General features: G+C 42.5%; 1 protein-coding gene across 6 annotated transcripts; it reads right to left on the minus strand.

Moving 5' to 3' along the window:
• Positions 1-379: 379 nt before the first annotated feature.
• Positions 380-24760, minus strand: LOC129824246 (DDB1- and CUL4-associated factor 8-like). Of its 6 annotated transcripts, none has more exons than XM_055883737.1 (13): positions 24517-24760; positions 23212-23242; positions 7615-7716; positions 6787-7424; positions 6481-6621; positions 5572-5666; positions 5293-5403; positions 5036-5166; positions 4802-4909; positions 4403-4533; positions 4096-4215; positions 2601-2717; positions 380-2497 (listed from the first exon to the last, which is right to left on the minus strand). In XM_055883737.1, the coding sequence occupies exons 2-13, from the start codon at positions 23225-23227 to the stop codon at positions 2390-2392; spliced, it is 1818 nt and encodes a 605-aa protein (XP_055739712.1). In that variant the 5' UTR covers positions 23228-23242; positions 24517-24760; the 3' UTR covers positions 380-2389. The 6 variants fall into 6 exon arrangements, with proteins under 6 accessions (XP_055739712.1, XP_055739707.1, XP_055739710.1 ...); XM_055883732.1 differs by having other exon boundaries at positions 23191-23242; XM_055883735.1 differs by having other exon boundaries at positions 7615-7704; positions 23191-23242; positions 24517-24759.
• Between the last annotated feature and the right edge of the window lie 395 nt (positions 24761-25155).

Here is a 25155-nt window from a genome sequence, read left to right on the forward strand (position 1 = left end):
CTTCTCAAAAGGATCTACTCAAGGTCCAATAACTCATTCCCTTTGTAATGCATTGGGGACAATGCGGGGTCCGATGTAATTTGGATTTTCCGCAAATGGACAGTCCATAGTGACGAACAAGAATCTGATTGGCCGAGAGCCCCATCTTTATTTACCAGGCCATGCTAAGATCAAGTTAACCTAGTAGGCAGCAGGTTTGCTACAGAGCATTTGTTGCTATGGTTTCTAATCAGGCTATACGTCAAGCTCTCTTTCTGGAAACAGGAAATTCTGAGTTTGCTCAAATTCTGGTTTGACAGATCTCGCTAACTCACTAATATGGCTTTCTGGAATACCCCTCTGAAGCCTGAAACAACCAATGTCAAAATAACACAAGGGACACGGTCTTCTGTTTATTGCACAAATCGTACATGTTTCCAACTGCACCAGTAGAACACAATATTAGGCAGCAGTGGAATAAATCATTGATCAAAAGCCTAAAAGATGCATTCAAGAACAAAGAAAAATAGGTCAAGATCTTGAAGGGAGAAAATTGAAAATGAAAAGGAACCAAACTCAATTCACTGTTCAACTGAATCCTGCCGATATAGGCTAATGTAACAATTGGGGAGGTAATTTACAAAAGAAAAAACAAATTACGTCATCTTTGTCTCTTCATTTTAAAAGTACTTTGTCCTCATATATAATATAAACCTCTGCATCAATACCAATCAAATATTTTGACAAATTATTTCTAAAGTCAAACAATTTGCTAAAGATGATTTCTTTACAGTTTTAATATATGTACATATCAATTGATCTAACTTCTATAATTCTCATACAAAATGAGAAAAAAGCTGGACTTTATTGCTGCCACAAAAAAAATAAAAAAATGGCAAGCAGATCAATCCTCCCTTCTTCTGTCCCCCTGACCTGAATGCTATAACACAGACCCAGAGGCCTGAATGGGCAGATGGGCCCAGATATAGAGAATGGCTTCTGAAAGCCCACACAGGTCAAAAAGAGAGCCAAACAGCAGTCTCTACATCTGATCTCCAGAGCCTGATCAAACCTCGTTCCTTCTTTATGGAGTCTGATTTCTGGCAGAGGCTGACGGCTGGCATGAGCCGTGGATGTAGGTAGCAGGACCCGAGGCTTAGGGCCTCATCATCAGGGTTACTCAAACAGAAAAGTGAGAAACCTTTTGGATGTATATACTGTATGCATTATGCAATGAGACCATCCAGGTGGTCCTCAGTAGCCCTCCAGCTCACCGCCTCAGCGAAATGTACTCTCAATGGAAGAGAGGATGGCTTAGGGAGGGAGGGGCTGAGGTCAGGGTGCTCATCCAGGAGTGTAAAGGAGGAGAAGGATGGGGGAGGTTAAGTTGGTGGAAGCAGAGGGAATCTTTCTTTCTCCTTGCTCCAGCCGGAGCTCTGTTTCAGACATTCCTGCTAAGTGCAAATCCCAAACTAAACAACTAGAGCCAAATGTACTCAGAGGAAGAGAATACACCTTGACGTTACCGAGGTTGTTCCGGGGGCCAATGTAGCCAATGTTTCATAACATTGCATGGTTGGCCGCCAAACGCACACTTTGTCTAAGAAACTCACACCATATATCCCTGATTAAAGTGCACTCAGTAGCGTGGGAGGGGGGTGGGGGTTGGGCTGAGGGAGACGAAAAGGAACACAGCAGAGTGGAAGGGAAGAAGTCACCTGGTATAGGCCATCTGGAGGCTAAACTGATTGGCCCCGTGCTGATGTTCTGAAGCTAACTTCGAGAAGAGGGTGTAGAAAGTGTAAGGGGCTCGGGTTTCAAATCTATGGAGTGAATCACATTTGGGGGATGATCAGAGGTTAGAAGGTGTATTTCCCATCCCTCCATTTCTGCCATCACCAACAGAAAAGTATGAGGGAGAGAGGTTGTTAAGGAGAGTGGGGTAAATGTGTGCTCTGACATTCAGCAGATTGTGAAATGTGTGTGTTGTTGAAGTGGTTATGTTCTTAGGGGCTTGGCAGAGCACATGTATGGGTGTACGAGTCCAAGTGGTTGTCTAGGGATGTGAGCATTCATCAGCCAACCTCTAATACAGATCAGAACAAAATCAGAGTTGAGACTATTTGCATCAGCAGACTGTATGAACAAAACTGTCTACAATTCACTCCCTGTCGGATAAGAAATTCGATTTTGTGTCTTGGTTTATACTAGTCACCCTCCCTACCCATCAGCTGTGTGTATGTACTTATGTCTGCCTGTGTGTGTGTGTGTGTGCGCGTGTATGTGAATACCTTTACTGTTACTTATGGTCTCTCAGTGTTCATGTGTGTCGATAGTGCCTGCCTATGTGGATAAATTCTAGGACAATAAAGAGTGTGTGTGTGTGTGTACTCTCGCATGTCTCTTTGGCTCAAGAGGACATGCACTGGACGTGGTCTGGCCCTCCGTCCTCTTCATCAGAGGAATCTGGAGAGCTCCACGATTCATCAGTGTCTCCCTCTGCACCCTCGCGACGTGTCTGGAAAAGAAAAGGGAGGGAGGGAGAGAGCGGGGGGTGTACTGATTTGATTACTGGAATAGAAATTACACATGGTGGGTGGGTTGTGGTGTGTTCGACTTACCCTCTGGGGCCGTCTGTTTCTCATGTGCCTCATGAGGAACCATAGGAGCTGTGTGTCGTACTGGTCTCCATGGCGAACACTGTCCTCATCACGCTCACGCTTGTTCTTCCTCATCACCTGAACAACCACAACAACAGTCACATCAAAACTAACAGCTTTGGTATGCAGGATTCAAATGAAACGTTGTCACATGCGTCGAATACAACAAGTGTAGACTTTACCGTGAAATACTTACTTAAAAGCCCTTAACTCCTTTTGAACTGCACTGTTGGTTAAGAAATTATTTACCAAATAAAGTAAAAAGTAATAAAAAAGTAACACAATAAGAATAACAAGGCTATATACAGGGGGCACCTGTACTGAGTCAGTGTGCGGGGGGTACAGACTAGTTGAGGTAATCTGTACATGTAGGTGGGGGCGAAGTGACTACGCATAGATAACAAACAGCGAGTAGCAGCAGTGTACAAAAGGGAGGGGGGTCAATGTAAATTGTACGGTTGCGGTTTTATTAATTGTTCAGGGGGTAGAAGCTGTTGAGCCTTTTGGTCCTAGACTTGGCACTACGGTACCGCTTGCTGTGCGGTAGCTGAGAAAACAGTCAATGACTTGGGTGACTGGAGTATGACAGTTTTATGGGTTTTCCTCTGACACCGCCTATTATATAGGTCTTGAATGGCAGGAAGCTTGGCCCTAGTGATGTACTGGGCCGTACTACCCTCTGTAGCGCCTTATGGTCAGATGCTGAGCAGTTGCCATACCAGGCGGTGACGCAACCATTCAGGATGCTCAAGATGGTGCAGCTGTAGAACCTTTTGAGGATCTGGGGACCAATGCCAAATCTTTTCAGTCTCCTGAGGGACACACCACCACCCCTCGTCTTACCAGAGGTAGCGTCTCTGTTCTGCCGGTGTATGGAAAATCCTGCTTGCTCTATATTGTCCGTATCGTCGTTCAGCCACATCTTGGTGAAACGTAAGATGTTACAGTTTTTAATGTCCCGTTGGTAGGATAATCTTAATCGTAGGTCATCAATTGTATTTTCCAATGATTGCACGTTAGCAAGATGAATGGAAGGCATTGGGAGTTTACTCGCTCGCCTCCGGATTCTCAGCAGGATCCCCAATCTGTGTCCCCTTTTCCAGCATCATCTTTTCTTCACGCAAAAGGCGTGGATCTGGGCCTATTCCACTGAAAGCAGGATATCCTTCTCGTCGGACTCGTTAAAGGAAAAAGTTTCTTCCAGTCCGCAGTGAGTAATCGCTTTTCTGATGTCCAGAAGTTCTTTTTCGGTCATAAGAGACGGTAGCAGCAACATTATGTACACAATAAGTTAAAAAATAAGTTACACAAAACAAAACAAAAATAACAAAATAGGTTGGGAGAATGTAAAACGTCAGCCATGTTCTTCGGCGCCATTAACCCTATATGTCGTGGGAACGTTTGGGATATTGGTGATATGTTGTGGTTTGTGTGAATAGAATGGTATGAACCGTACATCTTTGAGGCCCTTGAGCCCTGTGAGATTCTCGGCAGTGGGGGACCACAGTTTAACGTCATGATCCAGACCACTGGTGGCCAGACCTGGGAGGTGAGGGTGGGGCTCCAGGCAGTTGACCTGGGAACAGAGGAGGAGACAAAGCGTGAAGTGACAGATTGAGATGAATGAGTGAAACTTTGAAACTGATACTGTACAATTTTGTTTGAGAGTATTGCTTGCGCTCGCCAGCTTCTTCAAGCACCGAGGCCCTTTTTATCATCAGACAGCTTCCCACCCACCCACCATCCCTCCTTCCCTCTCTCACCACTCCTCCTCGGTCTCCCTCCATGAACTGGACAATGCGAGCGGAGACCTTGTCCCACAGGTAGATGTGTCCACAGTCACTGCCACTGATCACAAACTCACTGCTAGGGCCATAGAAGTTCACCCCTTTCACTGTGAAATAGAGAGGTCCAGCGGTTAGAGCATTGGGCCAGTAAGCAAAAGGTCGCTGGTGCGAATACCCGAGCCGACAAGGTGAAAGATCCATCAATGTTCCCTAGAGCAAGGCATTTAGATAAAATTTGCTCTAGGGGCACCGTACTACAATGGCTGACCTGTAAAAATAACAAATTTAACTGCACCTATCCGGTGTATGTGCTGTTTTCTTTACTTATATTTGACTAGTTCATAATCATTCCTTCCCCTTATTCCCCCCCAGTACCTGTAGCGTTGTTGCGATGGCCCTTGTATCTCCTGCGGTAGTCTGCACCGTCACCGTGGCTGGAGTCAAACAAGTAGATATCCTCATCGTTGTAACTAGTGAGGAGCTCTGAACAGACAGACCGAGAGAGACATGGTCACTGATGGGGAGAACAGACATGAGGACAGTCATAACAGCAAGAGCCAGAGGACCTCAGACTTGTGAATAAAAATGTGTTTGAGTCATGTGCTGTACCTGTGCCATCATGACTGTACACTAAGCAGGTAATGTTAGTTTTGGACTCGCTGGATACCAGGTGAGATGGACAGAACTTCTTCAGTACGCCATTATTTTCATTCTCATTAATCTTCCTCTGGTCATAGATCCTAAAAAGGTTGAAGTTGAGGCGAGGTAAGAGAGAGAACATAGTAAGAATGTGCAGAATCCAAGAGAATGCACTTTGCACTTCCTCTGCTTTACGATACACCTATAAAAAGGGATTTGAGTCTCACCTAACATACTGATCTCTCCCACCCACAGCAAAGTGGTGTGTGTTGACAGGGTTCACAAATATGGTGTACAACCCCACTTTCTTATCCCCCTCCTTCACCACCACCAGTTTACTGAGAGAAAAGGAAAAGAGTAAAACAAAGTGGGTAAAGGGTTAAACGGCTGTTATGTTATACATTGGGCCTGGAGTTATTCCTGGTCTGGTCACATGGTCAGGGAAAACAAATGACCTTAGTATAGTAATGTCCAGGTGATCTTGCAGTAAGGCATATCTCACTCACTTGGCAGGCCGGTCGAGGCGCAGGTCGATGGCAAACACTATGGCGTCCTCCCCAGCCGACAGGAAGGAGCAGGGAGAGTCTGGCTCCAGGGCCAGCTGACACACAGACAGAACAAAGACAACACACTTAAATCATCTCAGGTCTCAGCTTAAAAAGGCTTAGAACTACTGCATCTCAAATGACAACCAGTTCCCCACATTGTGCCCTACTTTAGACCAATGCTGACAAACACTGAGTGTACAAAACATTAAGAATACCTGCTCTTTCCATGACAGATTGACCAGGTGAATCCAGGTGAAAGCTATGATCCCTTATTGGTGTCACTTGTTAAATCAATCAGTATAGTCGAAGGGAGGAGACAGGTTATTAAAGAAGGATTTTTAAGCCTTGAAACAATTGAGAAATTGATTGTGTATGCGTGCCATTCAGAGGGTGAATGGGCAAGACAAAAGATGTGCCTTTGAACAAGGTATGGTAGTAGGTGCCAGGCGCACCAGGTTTGTGTCAAGAACTGCAACGCTGCTGGGGTTTTCGCGCTCAACAGTTTCCCATGTGTATCAAGAATGTTCCACCACCCAAAGGACATCCAGCCAACTTGACACAACTGTGGAAAACATTGGAGTCAACATGGGCCAGCATCACTGTGGAATGCTTTTGATATCTTTAGAGTCCATGTCCTGACGAATTGAGGCTGTTCTGAGGGCAAGGGGGGGCGCAACACTATATTAGAAAGGTGTTCTTAGTAATGTTTAATATACTCCTTGTAGGGTTCTGGTCGAAAGTTATGTAATATATGGAGAATAGAGTTTCATTTGAGCCGCAGACCGAAGTCTGGCTTCTTGGACAAATGTTTAAACTCATTATCACGAATACAACCACACTCCTGAGGTATACACATGGTCTCCATACCTTGTGTGCTGCCCCTTTATGCTGAGCCACTCTCTTGGTGTTCTTGCAGCGCTGAGTGGCAGAGAGCTCAGCCACTCTGATCTGACCATCCCGGGCACACATGGCCAGGGTGGAGTCTCCACTGTGTGGCAGGAACTTTGCCTGGGGAGGAAGAAAGGTACATTTCAACATCTCTCAAAAGACCACATTTATAGCTTACCTTTCTCATTTTACAATGGCTTGTTAAATGGTTGTCTGTCAACACCAGAAATGTTGCCCTTTTCTACAATCCCATCCTACCCTAGCCTGATTGTCCTCTCCCCTAACCTGAAAGACGTTACTCTTATGCCCGCTGTCAAACTCGAGCTCAGCACGGCGACGTGCCCAGTCCCACACTACCACCCGCAGGTCATCACTGCCGGAGGCCAGGCGTGTGCCTGAGGGGTTGAAGTGCAGGGTGTTCACACAGCCAGTGTGTCTCTCCAGGCGCCCCTGGAGCTCCAGCCTCTGGACCAAGCCTCGTGCACCACACACACGCCTCACAAACTGGTGCGAGCCCCGGCCAATCTCCCTCGACTTCAGGGAGGGCACCGCCCGCCATGACGGCCCGCTGAGGTCACGCAGCTCCGCCCCCAACCACGCGTCCATGGCCTGCTCATCCTCTTCCTCCTCTTGATCTTCCTCCTCTTCCTCATCATCGTCATCCTCGTCAGAGCTGGAGGAGTGGTGGGTGGTGCCACCACTTGGGCGGTTCCTCTTTCTGGCGGCCCGCTTTCCTGCATCCCTCTCATTCACTCTCTCTCTTCTACCTCCCTCGCTCTCTCGCTCCCCTTCCTCGGTCAGGGAGTAGAGGCCACTGCCGTCCATGCTGTCTGTGTCCTCCTCCTCCTCCTGTCCAGGCACCCTTGCAACCTTAGCATCTGGCATTAGCTTGTCCTTAGCCTCCTCTCCTGCCTCTCTGGGAGCTAAGGGAAGCATTTGGACAAGAGAGCAAGTTGTCACACGTTGAGTAAAAAGAGTTACTGTCAAGAAGTGTTGAGGAAACTCATCCATTGTAAAACAAATATTACATGTATAATGTCAAAGTCATGGTGTCCTGTGTCGTGGCTAGATGTTGAACTATGACAGCTATTTGCTATAGTCCTCTTATACTACCTGCTTGAGAGCCAGAGTGGCCCTCTGTGGCTGCAGAAGCATCTCCCTCCCCTCGCTGGTCTTCTCCTGGATCTGGCTCCTCGGACCCATCTGAAAAACAAACTTACAGAGATGCCCACATTAGTTTTACATAGCAGGTTCTGGTGGAGTTTGTATTTCCAGTCGGCCAAAAGCAGAACATGGAGTAGCCAGCCAAATAGAAAAAGTAGCCAGCAAGGGAATTCTGGGCTTGGGCCAGAGGATGTGAATGGAGTGGAGCGGCTGTCTGCCGTCTCTTTCGCTCCGGTACTGCTCAGCCACGAGCTCTGGGCATGCTCTGCACAGCATTTTTCATTTCCTTCATCATTGATCTTTTATATTAGGCCTATTCTGTTGTATTTATTTAAAAAAATAGTTTAGCAGTTTCAAAGTTGTTTATCAACTTTAAGATGGACATCGCCACAGAGCCAGTTACAACTGAAGTATCTGATAATCAATAGAGTAGAGAAAAAGCTATTTGTTTTTTAACACAGCGGCCGCATCTCACCAGGTAGGTCCTTGTTTAATAGCCTACGACATGATGTTGAAATGTTGAAGCTACTTACGATAGTCACAAAAGTAGATGGGGCGTTTGTTAAATTATCTTTTCAAGCAAAAAAATGAATGGAGTTAATTTGGAGCTGCATTTTTCTTTCCTGCTGAGCTATTTTTTGGGAAGCGGGAAAGGACGTTGAGGGCCGGAGAGGTGAGCAAAAACCACTCCAGGATTTCCAACAATTCCTCTGCTCTCATATTCTGGCTCAGGTGTCCGGGGGGCATGCCCCCACAATAAACTGCAGATTGAACTTTATTTTGGTAGCCTCTGGTACATTATAATGCCTTGATTCCATCTGAAACACACAGCTATTGAATACTTTAACTTTACCTCCCAAATTAGTAAAATGAGTCGTGGTATTGAGTAGAAAGAGATGACTGCAATTAAAATGACTGAACATTTATGAATTCAGTGTGTTAGTTGTTTTGGATAACATCTAGGCCTATACTGAACTAAAATATAAACGCAACATGCAACAATTTCAACGATTTTACTGAGTTACAGTTCATATAAGGAAATCAGTCAATTGAAATAAATTCATTAGAACCTAATCTATGGATTTCACATGGCTGCACAGGGACGCATCCATGGATGGGCCCACCCACTTGGGAGCCAGGCCCACCCGCTGGGGAGCTAGGACATCACCAGCTGTCCTGGTGGCTGGTCTCAGACGATCCCGCAGGTGAAGAAGCCGGATGTGGAGGTCCTGGGCTGGCGTGCTTACACGTGGTCTGCGGTTGTGAGGCTGGTTGGACATAGTGCCAAATTCTCTAAAATTACATTGGAGGCGGCTTATGGTAGAGAAAGGAACATTCAATTCTCTAACAACAGCTCTGGTTGATGTTCCTGTAGTCAGCATGCCAATTGCGCACTCCTTCAACTTGAGACACCTGTGGCATTGTGTTGTGTGACAAATCTGCACATATGAGTGGCCTTTTATTGTCCCCAGCACAAGGTGCACCTGTGTAATGATCAAGCTGTTTAATCAGCTTCTGGATAATCCATCCACCTGACAGGTGTGGCATATCTTGGCAAAGGAGAAATGCTCACTTACAGGGATGTAAACAAATGTGTGCATATGGAACATTTCTGCTATCTTCTATTTCAGGTCATGAACGATGGGGCCAACACTTTACATGTTGCGTTTATATTTTTGTTCAGTATATATGATCAGGACTATTTTCTAAGTAAGACAGATGTAATGTTAAAAAAATGTGATTCAAGTCATATTTACAGTTGGTAGGGTTTTAGACCGGTCAATCAATCACTGTGGGTGGAAGGTGGTAGATTAGTAATCTAGTCAGAAAAACAAATCTAGATTACTCTTTCAATTTAGTTTATTGTGGCATAAACCTAAGAAAAAAGGCTGTGTTCTGTCAACTAAATGTGGATTCCCTGTTGAGAAACAATATTGAATTGCAGGAAGATGGTTTGTGCACCCCCACTTTTACACAAAGTCAGGCACCCATGAATAGACCTACAGGTAGGATTGAAGAATGAGGCAGTTGTTAAACATGGGCTTTGCTACACCGAAAGAAGCAGTTGACTACTCCATTGTCAACATTTTACTCAAAATCAGTAGGCCTAGAGTAGCCAGCCAAATAAAAACTACAGGGTTCTACATATCTGTGCTGAAGGAGCTCTATTTTGGTGGCCTCTAGTAAACAGCGAAATTACTAAATATTGTCATGGTTGTCCTGTGAGGATCTGAAAGGGTCAGATCAGACAGTAACCAGACCCCCTCTCACCCACAGAAAAGTGGAGGGAGCTGGGGGGGGGGGGGGGGGGGGGGGGTCGACACCTCACGCCCTGTTGTAAATCAAGGAGAGAGAACATCCCTCTCCAAATTTCACAGAGGAATGTGCTTGGTCTACACAGAGGTTTCCCGCCGAAACTATAACACGAATACTGCAAAAATATTCCTAACAGAGAACGTGGGGAATGGTCAGTAGTGAGCTATACAGTGGTTCCTCCTTTAAAAGTTGTGTCATACTGCAGCACACCTTGCAGGCTGCTGCAGCATTCTATGGCACGTTATTTAATTGTCAGACATTTTTTATGTTAATGCAAGTTAGTGCTAGTTTGACCACCAGAGGGCATCTTTGAGAAGCATTTGATAGTCTCCCATATTGGCATTACTAGAGAATTTAAAACCTTTTTGTAATAACATAGTACATGGGATTGATTTTAATAAATTTGGATTAATAAATTTGATTAATATTATGGTGTTTCTATTTAGAGAAAAACGAAACCCTCAAGGTTTCTGTTAGGATGGAATGGAAAATATGGCACTGTACAACACGATGGTCGGGAGTAGGCTACAGCATAAGAGGATTGGAGGATTCTAAATTGTTTGCCTTCATTAGACAACTTTGTTACAATATTTCTGTAAATCAGTGATATTTATTCACATAGTAATTTGTTATGGATCCATAACTAAAATCAACATCTGCATATTGAAAGAGTATTTTTATCATTATTTGATTGAAAGCATAAAGATGTTGATGAAGAAATACAGTACTGTACAGTATATGCTTTATATTTGGATAATAAAGCATTGAAAGCATTTTGAAGATATAAGCCACCTGCATTTGTTTATTAGGCTACTGTGCAGTCTGACAAGTAATCATAGTAAACATGCTTGTCTCAGAGCAGTGCGAAACGGTGCTGAAATAGACATCCACAGCTGGAAGGAATATATATATTTAAAAAAAGATATTTTGGAGATTATTTCATTCTAAAAAAGTGAGCAATTGTAATCTGAATAAAGGCCAAATGAATATTTATAAAGGTCATAATGCCCTCCCAGAAAGGCTCTATGTCCATTCCAATGGAAGACACAGGGGTTTCAATACCTTGGGATATTCATAACACCAGATCTGAATAGCCTTTTCAAGGAGAATTATCTTCCACTCCTGGATCGAATCAAGAACGATCTCCAAACCTGGATCTCCCTCCCAGTTAGCTTAGTAGGAAGAATTAATGTCATCCGTATGAACATCCTCCCTAGACTGAACTATTTATTTCAGATGCTCCCATGCTATCTCCCAGCTTCCTTTTTCAAAACAACTAACCAACGCATCACCAAATTTATATGGGGCAATAAAAAAACCTAGGATCAAGTTCTCCACTCTATCAAAACCTGAATCTAAGGGCGGTCTTGCCCTTCCCTCCCTTCAATTGTACTACTGGTCTGCCCAAATCCGCAACATGCTAACATGGATCACAAACAGACAAGAGTCAATGTGGATTCAGATAGAAGCCCAATCCTGTGGTTCATTGCCACTGAGCTCAATTATATTCATTAATAGTGAAGTGGACAACATAGCCAAAACCTTTGTGATTTACAGCACCCTACTAGCGTGGAGGGACTGTAAGAAATACCTGGGTATTTCCTCCCAAATATGTTCTCACTCGCCTATAGTAGGCAACCCAGACTTGCCAAAAGCCCTGAGGGATGCCAACTTTAATCTTTGGCATACTCTAGGAATCAGGACCTTTTCAGACCTATTTCATCAGAAGACCACTACACTGAAATCCTTTCAAGAGCTCTGCAGTGAATTCAATGTGCCAAGATCCCATTTAAAAAAATATATCTTCAAATTAGACATGTCATTTTCTCATTTACTTCCAAGAGGAGGTTTAGAACTCAGTTGGATGAAGTTGAAACCCTTCTTGTCACAGCACAATCCATTAAAGGCTAAATATCTTATATCTATAAACTCCTTTCTGAGAAAGGGAGGCTCCTCCTTTACTCCTTTTAAAATAATCTGGGAAAGGGACCTTGGTCTGACTATCAGTGATGAGTTATGTGCGGAGGTTTGCGACGGTGTATACTGCTCCTCTACTAATGTAAAAATGAAAGAATCTAATTACGAATTTTTGTACAAATTTTATTATACTCCCTTGAGACTCCATATAATGAAAAGAGACATTTCTCCTAACTGTAAAAGATGTACCTCTGAAAGTGGAACCTATATGCATGTATTTTGGAGCTGTAGAGAGATTGTATAGATTGCAAAAATCTGGCATACTGCTGCACAGAAAATACTAGATGTACAGTTTGATATGACCCCGTGTATGCCCAGCAGGACTTTTTCTTGATCCTGACAGAGAAAATGTGCTTATGACCATTACATACTTTGCTAAGAAATGTATTATTCTATTGTGGGCCTCTAATACCTCTCCTACATTTAAAATGTGGATTGACCAGATTGTTGACTTTCTCCCTCTTGAAAAGCTTACTTATGACCTCCGCAAGAGACAGCCCAAGTTTGATAGACTCTGGCCTCCACTACTCAACTATATTTCAAATTGGACAGAGTGAATGGGGTGATTAGGGAGATGAGCAGATGCATGTTGTGTAAGGTGCTGTAAAATCTAAAAACTAATTATTTGCTCGTTGTCTCAGCTAAAGCTGGAAATAGCTAATAAGAACCTTGATAGTGCTGCTGCAAGTCCTATATTTTAAATGTTGTAATAATTATTCTTTGTGTGTATATATATATATATATATACTTTTTTTGAAATTATTATTATTTTTCTTTAAGTCTGTCACATCTGTGAATGTGGAATGTGTTTTGTTGGTTGATTGAAAAAAAAGAAATGCCTCCAAAATATCCGGAGAAATTGCAGAGAGCCACGTCAAATAACATAAATACTCATCATAAACTTTGATGAAAGATACATGTTTTACATAGAATTAAAGATACACTTGTTCTTAATGCAACCACTGTGTCAGATTTCAAAAAGGTTTACGGCAAAAGCGCAATATTCAATAATCTGAGAACAGCGTTAAGAAGCAAAAGGAAGCCATATAGTTAACCGCCAAATTGTGCAGTCAACAAAACTCATAAATAGCATTATAAATCTACACTTACCTTTGCTGATCTTCGTCGGAATGCACTCCCAGGACTCCCACAAGAAATGTTTGTTTTGTTCGGTAATGCCCATCATTTATGTCCAAATATCTATTTTTGTTAGCGTGTTTGGTAAATAAATCCAAAGTTAGGAAGCGCGTTCACTAAAAGCAGATGAAATGTCAAAAAGTTCCGTAACAGTCAGTAGAAACATGTCAAACGATGTATTGAATCAATCTTCAGGATGTTTTTAACATAAATCTTCAATAACGTTCCAACCGGAGAATTACATTGACTTCAGATGTGCAATGGAACAGAGCTCCCTCATGTGAACGCGCATGGTCAGAGCATGGTCAGCTCATGGCAGACCTGACTCATTCCCGTCTCCTTCGGCCCCACTTCACAGTAGAGGCATCAGACAAGGTTCTACAGACTGTTGACATCTAGTGGAAGCCGTAGGAAGTGCAAACTGATCCATATCCCACTGTATTCGATAGGCGATGAGTTAAAAATCGACCAACCTCAGATTTCCCACTTCCTGTTTGGATTTCTTCTCAGGTTTTTGCCTGCCATATGTGTTCTGTTATACTCAGACATCATTCAAACAGTTTTAGAAACTTCAGAGTGTTTTCTATCCAATACTAATAATAATATGCATATATTAGCAACTGGGACTGAGGAGCAGGCAGTTTACTCTGGGCACCTCTGGGCACCTTTCATCCAAGCTACTCAATACTGCCCATGCAGCCATAAGAAGTTAAAGATTCCAATTGATAAAGTGTTTTTAGCTACGATCGGCCCCAACACCAATTAATACATTTGGGCGAAGTCGGGCCTCCCGGGTGGCGCAGTGGTCTAAGGCACTGCATCGCAGTGCTAGCTGTGCCACCAGAGATTCTTGGTTCGAGCCCAGGCTCTGCCGTAGCTGGCCACGACCGGGAGGTCCATTGGCCCAGCGTTGTCCGGGTTAGGGAGGGTTTGGCCGGCAGGGATATCCTTGTTTCATCGCGCACTAGCGACTCCTGTGGCGGGCCGGGCATGTTGACCAGGTCGCCAGGTGTACGGTGTTTCCTCCGACACATTGGTACAGCTGGCTTCCGGGTTGGATGTGTGTTGTGTCAAGAAGCAGTGCGGCTAGGTTGGGTTGTGTTTTGGAGGACGCATGGCTCTCGACTTTCGCCTCTCCCGAGTCCGTACAGGAGTTGCAGCGAAGAGACGAGACTGTAACTACTACCAATTGGATACCACGAAATTGGGGAGAAAAAAAAAGAAAAGAAAATAATTGCGTCAAAGTCTTCTGGACTTCGGGCTATAAACTTTGCACAGTAAGTAGCCACGCCCCGAGTAAGGTCAGAGAGCGTGTTAGCCTGACAAAACTGTCCCTTTCGACCAGATTGCATAAAAGGATTGTTCAAGAAATTAACATTTAGACCAGAGAGGCGTGTAGCTGCAGCTCACATCCAAAGTGGTTCCAACTCTGAATATCAACACGAGGTGGAGGCGAGTAGCTCACCTCCCAGACAATCACTGGTACAGCTGATTAGCTGTCCTAAGTAAAATATCTAGAAAAGCACATTTAAGTGGGACCATTCTACTACTCTTCAAACCATCCTAACCTACTACTCTTCTCAAATCACTGCATTCTACTACTCTTATCACCAATGGGAACCATAAACACGGCAGGCTAGCCTATCTTCCAAGGAGCATCTTCCAGGGTGAACAACAGTAGAAGACGGGAAAGGGGGAACCCCTTTGGACAATCAGAGCCTTACAAGCTTGCTGCGGATGTGTGTGCAAAGTATATGATTACTGTGAGGGTAGTTTCTAAAATGTATCAACAATAAGTGTCTCTTTCTCTCTCTCTCTCTCCATATCCTTTTGTAAAAAGCCACCATATTGTGTCAGTCACCTAGGGACCTTTTCCTAATGCATTAAGTGTGTATGTTATCATTTAGTTTGCTAGTAAATAAATAATTAAACCACTTTGTGTCGTACTGAATCATAAGTAAGGCTGGGGTTTTTGCAGATGCAGGAGGTTATGACTGTTCAAAATGATGATATGATAAGAGGTTATGGTTAATATGTTGACTGTTTTATGGATGTGATAGGCAAAGACCTTTAAAGAGTTACCAGCTCCCGAATTTAACTCTAAAGAACTGCTCTCGTGGTGCCCCAAATTCCTAATGAGTTCATTGTTACATGATTAATTTAAAATTGGGTAAAAATTAAACATAGTTGATTAGATAAATAACAGTCATCAGATTAATGAAAGTAAAGTCACGACAATACTTTATAGAGTTTACCTCCCATATTGGAAAATGTAGATGTGGTATTGTGTAGAAAGACATCACTTTACAATTTAAATTACTGAACAATGTATGAATTCAGTGTTTTGTTAGTTGTTTTGGATATGGTCTAGGTCTATATGATCAGGACAATTTTCTAATTAAGAGAACATTAAACCGGTCTTCTCTTGAGATTAAAGGCCCAGTGCAATCAAAAACTAGATTTCCTGTGTTTATATACATTTCCACACTGAGGTTGGAATAATACTGTGAAAATAATGATAATGCCCTTTTAGTGTAAGAGCTGTTTGAAAAGGCTGCCTGAAATGTTAGCCTGTTTTGGTGGGATGGAGTTTTGGCCTGCCTGGTGGCATCACCATCATGATTTGATATAAACAGATGCATTGGACCTTATGTCATTTACCGTTTTATTGCTACAATATTTGTTCTTCAAATTATGCATTTAATTAAAAAACAGAAATTAAATAAATAGCCCACATTATCTTGAAAAATAAATTAATAGGTCAAATTGAAAAGTCTTAAGGCTGTCTTGACAACAAAAAAAAAATCTTGGTCAAACATAAGTCCTCTGTTCAATTGGTCGACATTTTTAAAAGTATATTTTTCCATATAGACACACCCTATGTGTTTTAATAAAATCAACTATAGACATTGAGCTTGTCTGATGCTTAAAGCTTACGGTTTGATGAAATCAATAAGACAAAAGCCTCACAAGGGCGCTAGAGATCTAGATAACCAGAAGAAAAAAACTTTATTAACCAGACCCAACCATTCTCCTCTCGCTTCTGCTGGCTTTCGCCGGTTCTGCCATTACTCTGCTGAAGTAGCCGGTAATACGCTACACGAGTAAGGTAGTCGGCAACCTTTCTCATGTTGAAAGCCAATTTATCCTACCATTTCTACTGATCTGCGTGCCATTTATGGTTTTCATATGCACATTTTCGTGAAAGTTTCATTTAACTTATAACATCTTCATATCTCAATCATTGTCATGTGGTTAATAAAAATTACATCCAAATCTAAATGAAAACGTAAAAAGTAACTTCTATTACCATTGCCAACGATGTAAAAATAGACTACATAAATAAAAACATTGCAGCCTGTAGGTAGAAAATATCCTGATGAAAATAAATATCCTATTAATGACATTGGCAACACATGACCTGTCTGCAACGAACTTGAAACATTGTATCAACAATTGTGTCCAGCCCCGAAGTTTGCGCTAGCGAACTTGCTAGCGAACTTGCAACATCTTATAAAACATGCTGGGCCCTCAGTTATTTCCCTGCCAGTGAGCTCGGGACAGACACAGCTATAGGCTATTTGCGCAAGGGATAAGAAGCAGCGCTTGACTTGGGCAGGTGCTCACCGGAGCGGAGTACAGGTGTCAGTACAGAAAATCTCCCCCCTGCCAGAATTCTCCCCCCCTTCGAATTCTTCATTGCTGCGACTTGCTTGCTAGTTGAGATTTCTGCTCTTCACCCCGTTGTCAGTTTAGCATACATTTCACTGATTTCATTTACCAGAAAGCATTTTTGTCTGCAGTTTTCGGTTTGGCTATTTGTTGGAAGTGTATATGGCGGTTCTAGCTTGTATGGCGCCCTGGGCGAACCCACCCTGCAGCGCCCGCCCCCGGCAAGATGCCGCCCTGGGCGACTGCCCATGTACCTAAATCCACTACTGATTTGTATTAGTCTATAAATAAATCTCTTTGCCAAAATTCATCATCTCTCCCATGTCTTATTCGACTAGTATTTTTGAAAGTGTAAGGACAATAATAATTCAGCCATAGCTGTTCTGAAATGTTTATTACTTGCCAACATTTTACTACCTCTATGTTTAATATAACACACATACATTAATTATTCATTGTGGTTGCCTACCCTGACGTGAAGTATGTTCTATAGAAAGTACTTGACTCTGTGATGTGTGCCACAGAAAGTATTTGACAAAATTAAGGAAATTTGAGAGGGGGGGGGACATTTTTGGCACAACACTGGCACCTCAAATGTTCTACTGTGCTCCTGTTCCTCTAATAGAATATTAGCTCAAAGGTATTGTGGAGCTCCTGCACCTAAATATAAACAGTACCAGCACCCAAAATGAGTACCGGAACCTATTTCAGTCCAAGTCAAGCACTGATAAGCAGTAATCAGGTAGGCCTATTTTACGAAGTTTCCACTGGATCAGTGCATGACATTTTTCGCTTTCACGCCGACTGGCTATCGAAAGGGAGAGAGCTGGAAAGATTTTTCAGGTAGCCTATAGGCCTACTTCTATGTGTGTGCGTTCTTACTCATCATTGACAGGAGCGCTCCAAACAAAAGACAATGACTAAATTGCCAAAACTCATGAATGGAATGAAATTAAACAAAACAAAACTTGGTGTTTCACAAGTATAGCATAGGTTGTGCACTCTGCAAACAATATGTTCACTCAGACAATGAGAAAACTAAAATAATAATATTGAATGCATTAAAATAATTACCATAACCAAAGGAAAAACATTGTAGGTTAGAAATTATAGGAATTAACGGTAAATGTACTACAGGTGATCTACGTAATGGGGAATTGACATACACTAACAATCAAACGCAATCAAACATAAACAATTCACACAATGAAGTTATGAAACAATGAAAGTGCACAAATTGGCGGGAGAGCACATTCTGGAGAGAGAAGGGCTTTGTGCATCTGGGTGCATGGTCAATCCGACGTCTGCATTGGCCATGCAGCATTTACGGTGATATGGCCTCAATAGAATTCAGGGCATTCATAAACGCGGGGAAAAAAGAAACCTCCCTTTTTCAGGACCCTATCTTTCAAAGATAATTCGTAAAAATCCAAATAACTTCACAGACCTTCACTCTAAAGGGTTTAAAACACGTTTCCCATGCTTGTTCAATGAACCATAAACAATTAATGAACATGCACCTGTGGAACCGTCGTTAAGACACTAACAGCTTACAGACGGTAGGCAATTAAGGTCACAGTTATGAAAACTTAGGACACTAAAGAGGCCTTTCTACTGACTCTGGAAAAACACCAAAAGAAACATGCCCAAGGTCCCTGCTCATCTGAGTGAACATGCCTTAGGCATGGAGGCATGAGGCATGAGGTCTGCAGATGTGGCCAGGGCAATAAATTAGAATTTCCGTACTGTGAGACGCCTAAGACAGCGCTAAAGGGAGACAGGACGGACAGCTGATCATCCTCGCAGTGGGAGACCACGTTTAACAACACCTGCACAGGATCGGTACATCCAAACATCACACCTGTGGGACAGGTACAGGATGGCAACAACAACTGCCCGAGTTACACCAGGAACTCTCTCCATCAGTGCTCAGACTGTCCGCAATAGGCTCAGAGAGGCTAGACTGAGGGCTTGTAGGCCTGTTGTAAGGCAGGTCCTCACCAGACATCACCGGAAACAACGTCATCTATGGGCACAAACCCACCGCCGCTGGACCAGACAGGACTGGTAAAAAGTGCTCTACACCGACGAGTCGCGGTTTTGTCTCACCAGGGGTGATGGTCGGATTCGAGTTTATCGTCGACGGAATGAGCCCAACACTGAGGCCTGTACTCTAGAGCGGGATCGATTTGGAGGTGGAGGGTCTGTCATGGTCTGGGGCGGTGTGTCACAGCTTCATCGGACTGAGCTTGTTGTCATTGCAGGCAATCTCAACGCTGTGCATTACAGGGAAGACATCCTCCTCCCTCATGTGGTACCCTTCCTGCAGGCTCATCCTGACATGACCATCCAGCATGACAATGCCACCAGCCATACTGCTCTTTCTGTGCGTGATTTCCTGCAAGACAGGAATGTCAGTGTTCTGCCATGGCCAACAAAGAGCCCGGATCTCAATCCCATTGAACACGTCTGGGACCTGTTGGATCAGAGGGTGAGGGCTAGGGCCATCCCTACTTGGTAAAAGACCAAGTCCATATTATGGCAAGAACAGCTCAAATAAGCAAAGAGAAACAACAGTCAATCATTACTTTAAGACATGAAAGTCAGACAATCAGGAACTTTGAAAGTTTCTTCATGTGCAGTCGCAAAAACCATCAAGCGCTATGATGAAACTGCACCTCAGATTGCAACCCAAATAAATGCTTCACAGAGTTCAAGTAACAGACACATCTCAACATCAGAGGAGACTGCGTGAATCAGGCCTTCATGGTTAAATTGCTGCAAAGAAACCACTACTAAAAGGACACCAATAAGAAGAGACTTCCTTGGGCCAAGAAACACGAGCAATGGACATTAGACTGGTTGAAATCTGTCCTTTGGTCTGATGAGTCCAAATTTGAGATTTTTGGTTCCAACCGCCATGTCTTTGTGAGACGCAGAATAGGTGAACGATTGATCTCCACGTGTGGTTCCCACCGTAAAGCATGGAGGAGGTGTGATGGTGTGGGGGTGCTTTGCTGGTGACACTGTCAGTGATTTATTTAGAATTAACCAGCATGGCTACCAGAGCATTCTGCAGTGATACACCATCCCATCTGGTTTGCGTTTAGTGGGACTATCATTTGTTTTTCAACAGGACAATGACCCAAAACAAACCTCCAGGCTGTGTAACATGCTGACCAGATCGGACACGTCGCGTGTGCGAGCGTTGCAAAATAAATTTTGAAATCCATGTTATTCAATTATTGCACCCACACTGCTCGTGCGTGCCAACGAGCATCTGCGTTGCCATGGGCTAAAATAGAAGTCATTCCTATTTCTGACGCAGATCACGCTGCAAGTCCTGCCTCTCCCATCTCCTCATTGGTTTATAGAAGCAGGTACCCACATGCCATCTCCTCATTGGTTATACCCACGTGGGTGATTGAAAGACGAACTGTTTTGCCGGTCGTCGAGAGTAATACTATGAAAATTTAGATGCTAATCACCATATAAGTTTAAAGATGAAAAAGCCTGGAGGGAGGAGTTGACTAGAAATGATTCGGTTGACCGTTTTATGTGTGGATTAATTGTCGGAGTAGAGGACCTAGTGCATTTCAGGTAAAATAACAACTCAATGTTTATATCCCAGGACAAATTAGCTAGCTAAATTGCCATACATGTTTAATGCTTTTCGACCTGTCCCCAAATTAATGTAATTGTTTCAGAGTTTGTTTTGATGTTTTAACCTGCGTGTCGTGATCGCATTTGGTGTAGGAGGACAAAATAAATGTATGCACGATGGCGCAGGCGCGCAGCCGGTTTGGGTTCTGTGTAAGGGCTATTTGACCAAGAAGGAGAGTGATAGAGTGCTGCATCAGATGACCTGGCCTCCACAATCACCCGACCTCAACCCAATTGAGATGGTTTGGGATGAGTTGGACCAATGAGTGAAGGAGAAGCAGCCAACAAGTGCTCAGCATAATGTGGGAGCTTCTTCAAGACTGTTGTAAAAGCATTCCAGGTGACTACCTCATGAAGCTGGTTGAGAAAATGCCATGTGTACAAAGCTGTCAAGGCAAATGGTGGCTACTTTGAAGAATCTAAAATATATTTTGTTTAACACTTTTTTGGTTACTACATGATTCCATGTGTCATTTCATAGTTTTGATGTCTTTACTATTATTCTACAATGTAGAAAATAGTACAACTAAAACACATCAGGAGACTTTGAGGTCTTAGAAAAATCTTGGGAATTTAGATTTTTGGGTGTAGTTACCCTTTAATTCAAGTGCACATCTAGCAAGAGGCTGTTGTTTAGCTGTGTTTTTGTAGAGCACATGTGATAGTCGAGTTTGCTACACTGGGTTTATTAAAATAATCATGATATCATTCTGCCAGGTAAGCAAAGGCTACTTTGTAGTTAACATTTAACAGAGGGATTTTGGGAAAGCCTTTTCATCTACCAGAAGACTGTTTTCATTAGCATCAACGCTAACGACTACAAAAAGTGGTAGACACTGCACACACAGACAGGGGCATTCTCTTTGCCTCTTCAGGAAGTTGCAGGAAATACGAATTACTGATGCATTCTTTTCAAGTCTTATGATGAACTTGGGCAAAGTAATTATTTTTCAAAATATTTAGTTGGTGCACTACTAAGGTCAATGTATTTTTGAATATTGTTGGATTCCGTGAGCATCCTAATTATTATATTTGAAACTGAATGAGGCTCTCCACTACCTATTGATCCTGCAGTGAGGATTAGCCATCTTCATTGAATGTTTTCATAATTTATCTACAGATAAATCACCAAAAGCCTTGGCCTCACTTTAGCGTCACTGTCTGGCAAGCACCGAAATCTTAGGAAAGTTAATATTTTGGTTTGTGTGTCCCGATGGGTTAGCATGGACATATAACCACGTTGCATGATTTATGAATGGCAAAGGGATATAGGAGATCGACTTTTAGTCAGTTGAACACTTTTTATAAACTAGTCAACACTTGCTCTTCAGTTGTCAATCAAAGCACAGTAAATAGGCTGTGCATCACAACTCCGCGTGGCTGGCTATGTGAAACAAGCAAAAGAAAATAAATGAATGCGACAGAGAACAATAATTAGTCTAAGTGGATTTCGACTCATTGTTACCACTGACATTACAAGGGACGTTCAAATTCACTCGCATCATGCTCTCCTCTCTCCCACCGTATACACAAATTGTACCCGGAGGCGGGACACATGGCAGACTGCTCTTCCGTGTGATTGCTCGCTTTGTGACTGACGTGCCTAACCTATCAATATATCGCTAGAAGATGCTTATCTAGGAGGAGAGGGCTCGACGGACTAGCAAACTGAAACGTTTATATGAAAAGTGGCCTTTGTTAATATCAAGTAGAAAAAGTAGCCGGCTGAAAATGAGTCTGTAAGTGGCTGATTAACCGACGGCCGGCGCTAATGAAAAACACTGAATGAGGCTGTCTCTCCACTACCTATTGTTCCTGCAGTGAGGATTCAACATCTTCATCACATTTTTTCATAACTTATCTGCAGATAATTGCCAAAAAGCAGTAGTAGCCTAACAGTATGCAAATTAAGGAGCCAAATGAACAGCCTTCTCACTGATGCAATTCGGGTTTGTTCTGTTGACCTAAACATTTATATATATTTTTTTTAAAGAGCCATTCGTTTGCGAACAACCCATTACTAGGCTACACTGACGAGTCACTTTAAAGGTCACTGGCAAGTCTCGACACGGGCTTCGAGTCCTAGGAAAATACAAACAAGATATTTTGTTTACTTGTCCTGATGTGATACCATGGTCATGAATACATTGTATGATTTATGAATAGCAAAGGGATTTAAGAGATTGACTTTATTCAGTCAGTTCGACACATTTTATAAACGAGTCAACACAAGCTGTTTGGTCATCAATCAAAGCACAGTAAATAGCCTATGCGCCCCGACTCAGTAGAAGGCTATATGAATCTGCAACAAAACAATAATTAAGTGGATTTCAACTCATCGTTACCACTTACATTACATGGGACGTGTAAATTCACTCACAGGAGACTTATGCTCTCCCTGTGTGAAAATACATTTGACTACAGCCAACCACAGCGTACAAAAATAACACGGGTACCGAGAGGCGGGACAGACAGCAGACTGACAAACCAGCAGTGTTTCCCTGTCGTCGCTCGCTTTGTGACCGACAGGCGCCTGTTCTATCGATAGATCGGTAAAATATCTATATAGTTTATTCTAGCGGAAGAAGGATATAAAGACTTTTCTGACTGGAAAATTGAAACAATTTTATGAAATGAGGCCTAGTTAAATAATAAAGTGGAAAAAGTAGCCGACTGACAATGATTCTGTTATCGTCTGTTCAGCCGACAGCCAGCGCTTATGGAAAACTATGCAACAGTGAGGCCTGTGTGATCCCTCACCGTTAAGCACACTGGATTTACCATCTGCCTCTGCCATCCTGTTTCTTTCTTCCTGTGGACAGAAGGAGAGCCTGGAATGAACAGAGAGACAGGGTCAAGTGAATTACATTGCTGGCTGCTTTTGAAGACACCTAATTATGTTGATGGTCAATAATTGCAATATGTCCAAACAACTGACTTGACCTTCTAAGTTATAGCAATGTAGCAAGACATCACTCAAGACAGCTAGCCAGTTTAGTCAGCTAGCTAAGGTGACTAATGAACAAATTAAGTTGTATGATTGAAATCTTGCAAACTAGCTAGCTAAACACATCAGCAACTAGGCCTTAAAGGAAAATTCCACCCCAAAACTATTTTGGTATTTGTTTCATTAGTCCATTGTTGATATAGTCCGAAAATGTTTTGCATGTCAGCAATCAGGTTAAGATATATTTGCGTTTCAAAATACAGACAGCAAAATGCATTATACCGGCTGTATTTCCGTACTTTGAAAGTTATTTATCTTGAAGACTTGATTGCTGACATGCAAAACATTTTGGGACTATATCAACAATGGACTACTCAAACAAACACAAAAAGATAGATTTAGGGTGGAGTTTTCCTTTAATGAAATCAAGTGTGCACCTATAGACTGGCAGTTAGTTTAATGTGTATCTAACTTTGCAGCCAGCGGTGCATTTTGAATCTACAACCCAACCCCGTTTTTCAACTGCATCGTTTCCATTCATTGAACGTTCTATTACGTTTTAAATGTACTGAACTCTGCCTTTAAGTCAACAGTCGTTTAGATGGTTTTGCGCATGTGCCAGGTGATAGAAATGTCAACTTCAGTACTGGCGCTCTAAAAAGTCGGGTAATCATTACTTTCCTGTCAATATTTTGTTAAAAAAATGTCTCCCATCTGAAGGACTAACACCACGGACAACCGGTAGAGTACGTTAAAATGCAATTTTATAAAACATTCTGGCTTGTAAGGAACATTTATTTACACGATGTTGCAGTCATTAGTTTCAGGCTGTGCATACATACCAATTAATTATGTATTGCAACCTGATTAATCAGACGGAGTAAGCTAACTAACAGTAACTGTCAAACTAATCTTAGCTACTTGCTGCAGCAACACTGACATTTAACAAAACAGCTGACAGGCCACCATGTTACTTAAAATTAACCAGAGATAGCTAGCTATCGTGCACGAAGTATTCTGTTGGTTGATTTGAAACGCTAATCTACACATTGTTACATTTAGTTAAATATTGTTCAGGACTTTGACCAATTTCACGGTAGTTAACGTTACATGTAAACATGCTAGCTAGCTAATGTTACCTCTAGTCGTAGGCCCACCGAGGTGTACGTCGTTTAGTCCTAATCTTCGGTGCAGATGTATTGTCTTCAAGCTATTACTTAGCTAGCTATAGCATATTGGATAGAAAATCTTGGAAAAACACACGACATGAGGAATGTGTGTATTAAAGAGGCGGTCAAATTAAAGACGACGCGTGTTTGCTCTGTTTATGTTTTGACGTTCAGCTTGTTTTGTTTTTTTATAATTCCTTTTCCGGCGAAGGACTTTTTTTCACCGGAAGTTTGTGTGTACAACAATGCACCGTTCTTATTATACAGTGCAATGCACCGTGTCATCTAATCTAAATATTTTAAATATTTATACAATGTACTTTCTGTAATCGATCATATTTGTCCTACACATAACAATAAGTGAAGTTAGGTGAACATGGTTTCGTCCATTAACATGGCATCATGATGCGCATAATAGCTTATGTTATTATTTTTATTTATTACAATTGAATAACCTTTAGCGATGGGGAGGTCGGGCAGAGGGGTTTACTACAAAGCATAATCAATGAGTTGGCCAGCTAACTTGCCTAAATATTCTGAAATAACTTTTTATGTTTTACAAGGATACGCTTGAAATGTGCATGGTCTAATTGACTCAACAACCAAAAA

Source organism: Salvelinus fontinalis, chromosome 26 (assembly GCF_029448725.1).
Source record: "Salvelinus fontinalis isolate EN_2023a chromosome 26, ASM2944872v1, whole genome shotgun sequence".
In the NCBI taxonomy this organism is placed as follows: domain Eukaryota; kingdom Metazoa; phylum Chordata; class Actinopteri; order Salmoniformes; family Salmonidae; genus Salvelinus; species Salvelinus fontinalis.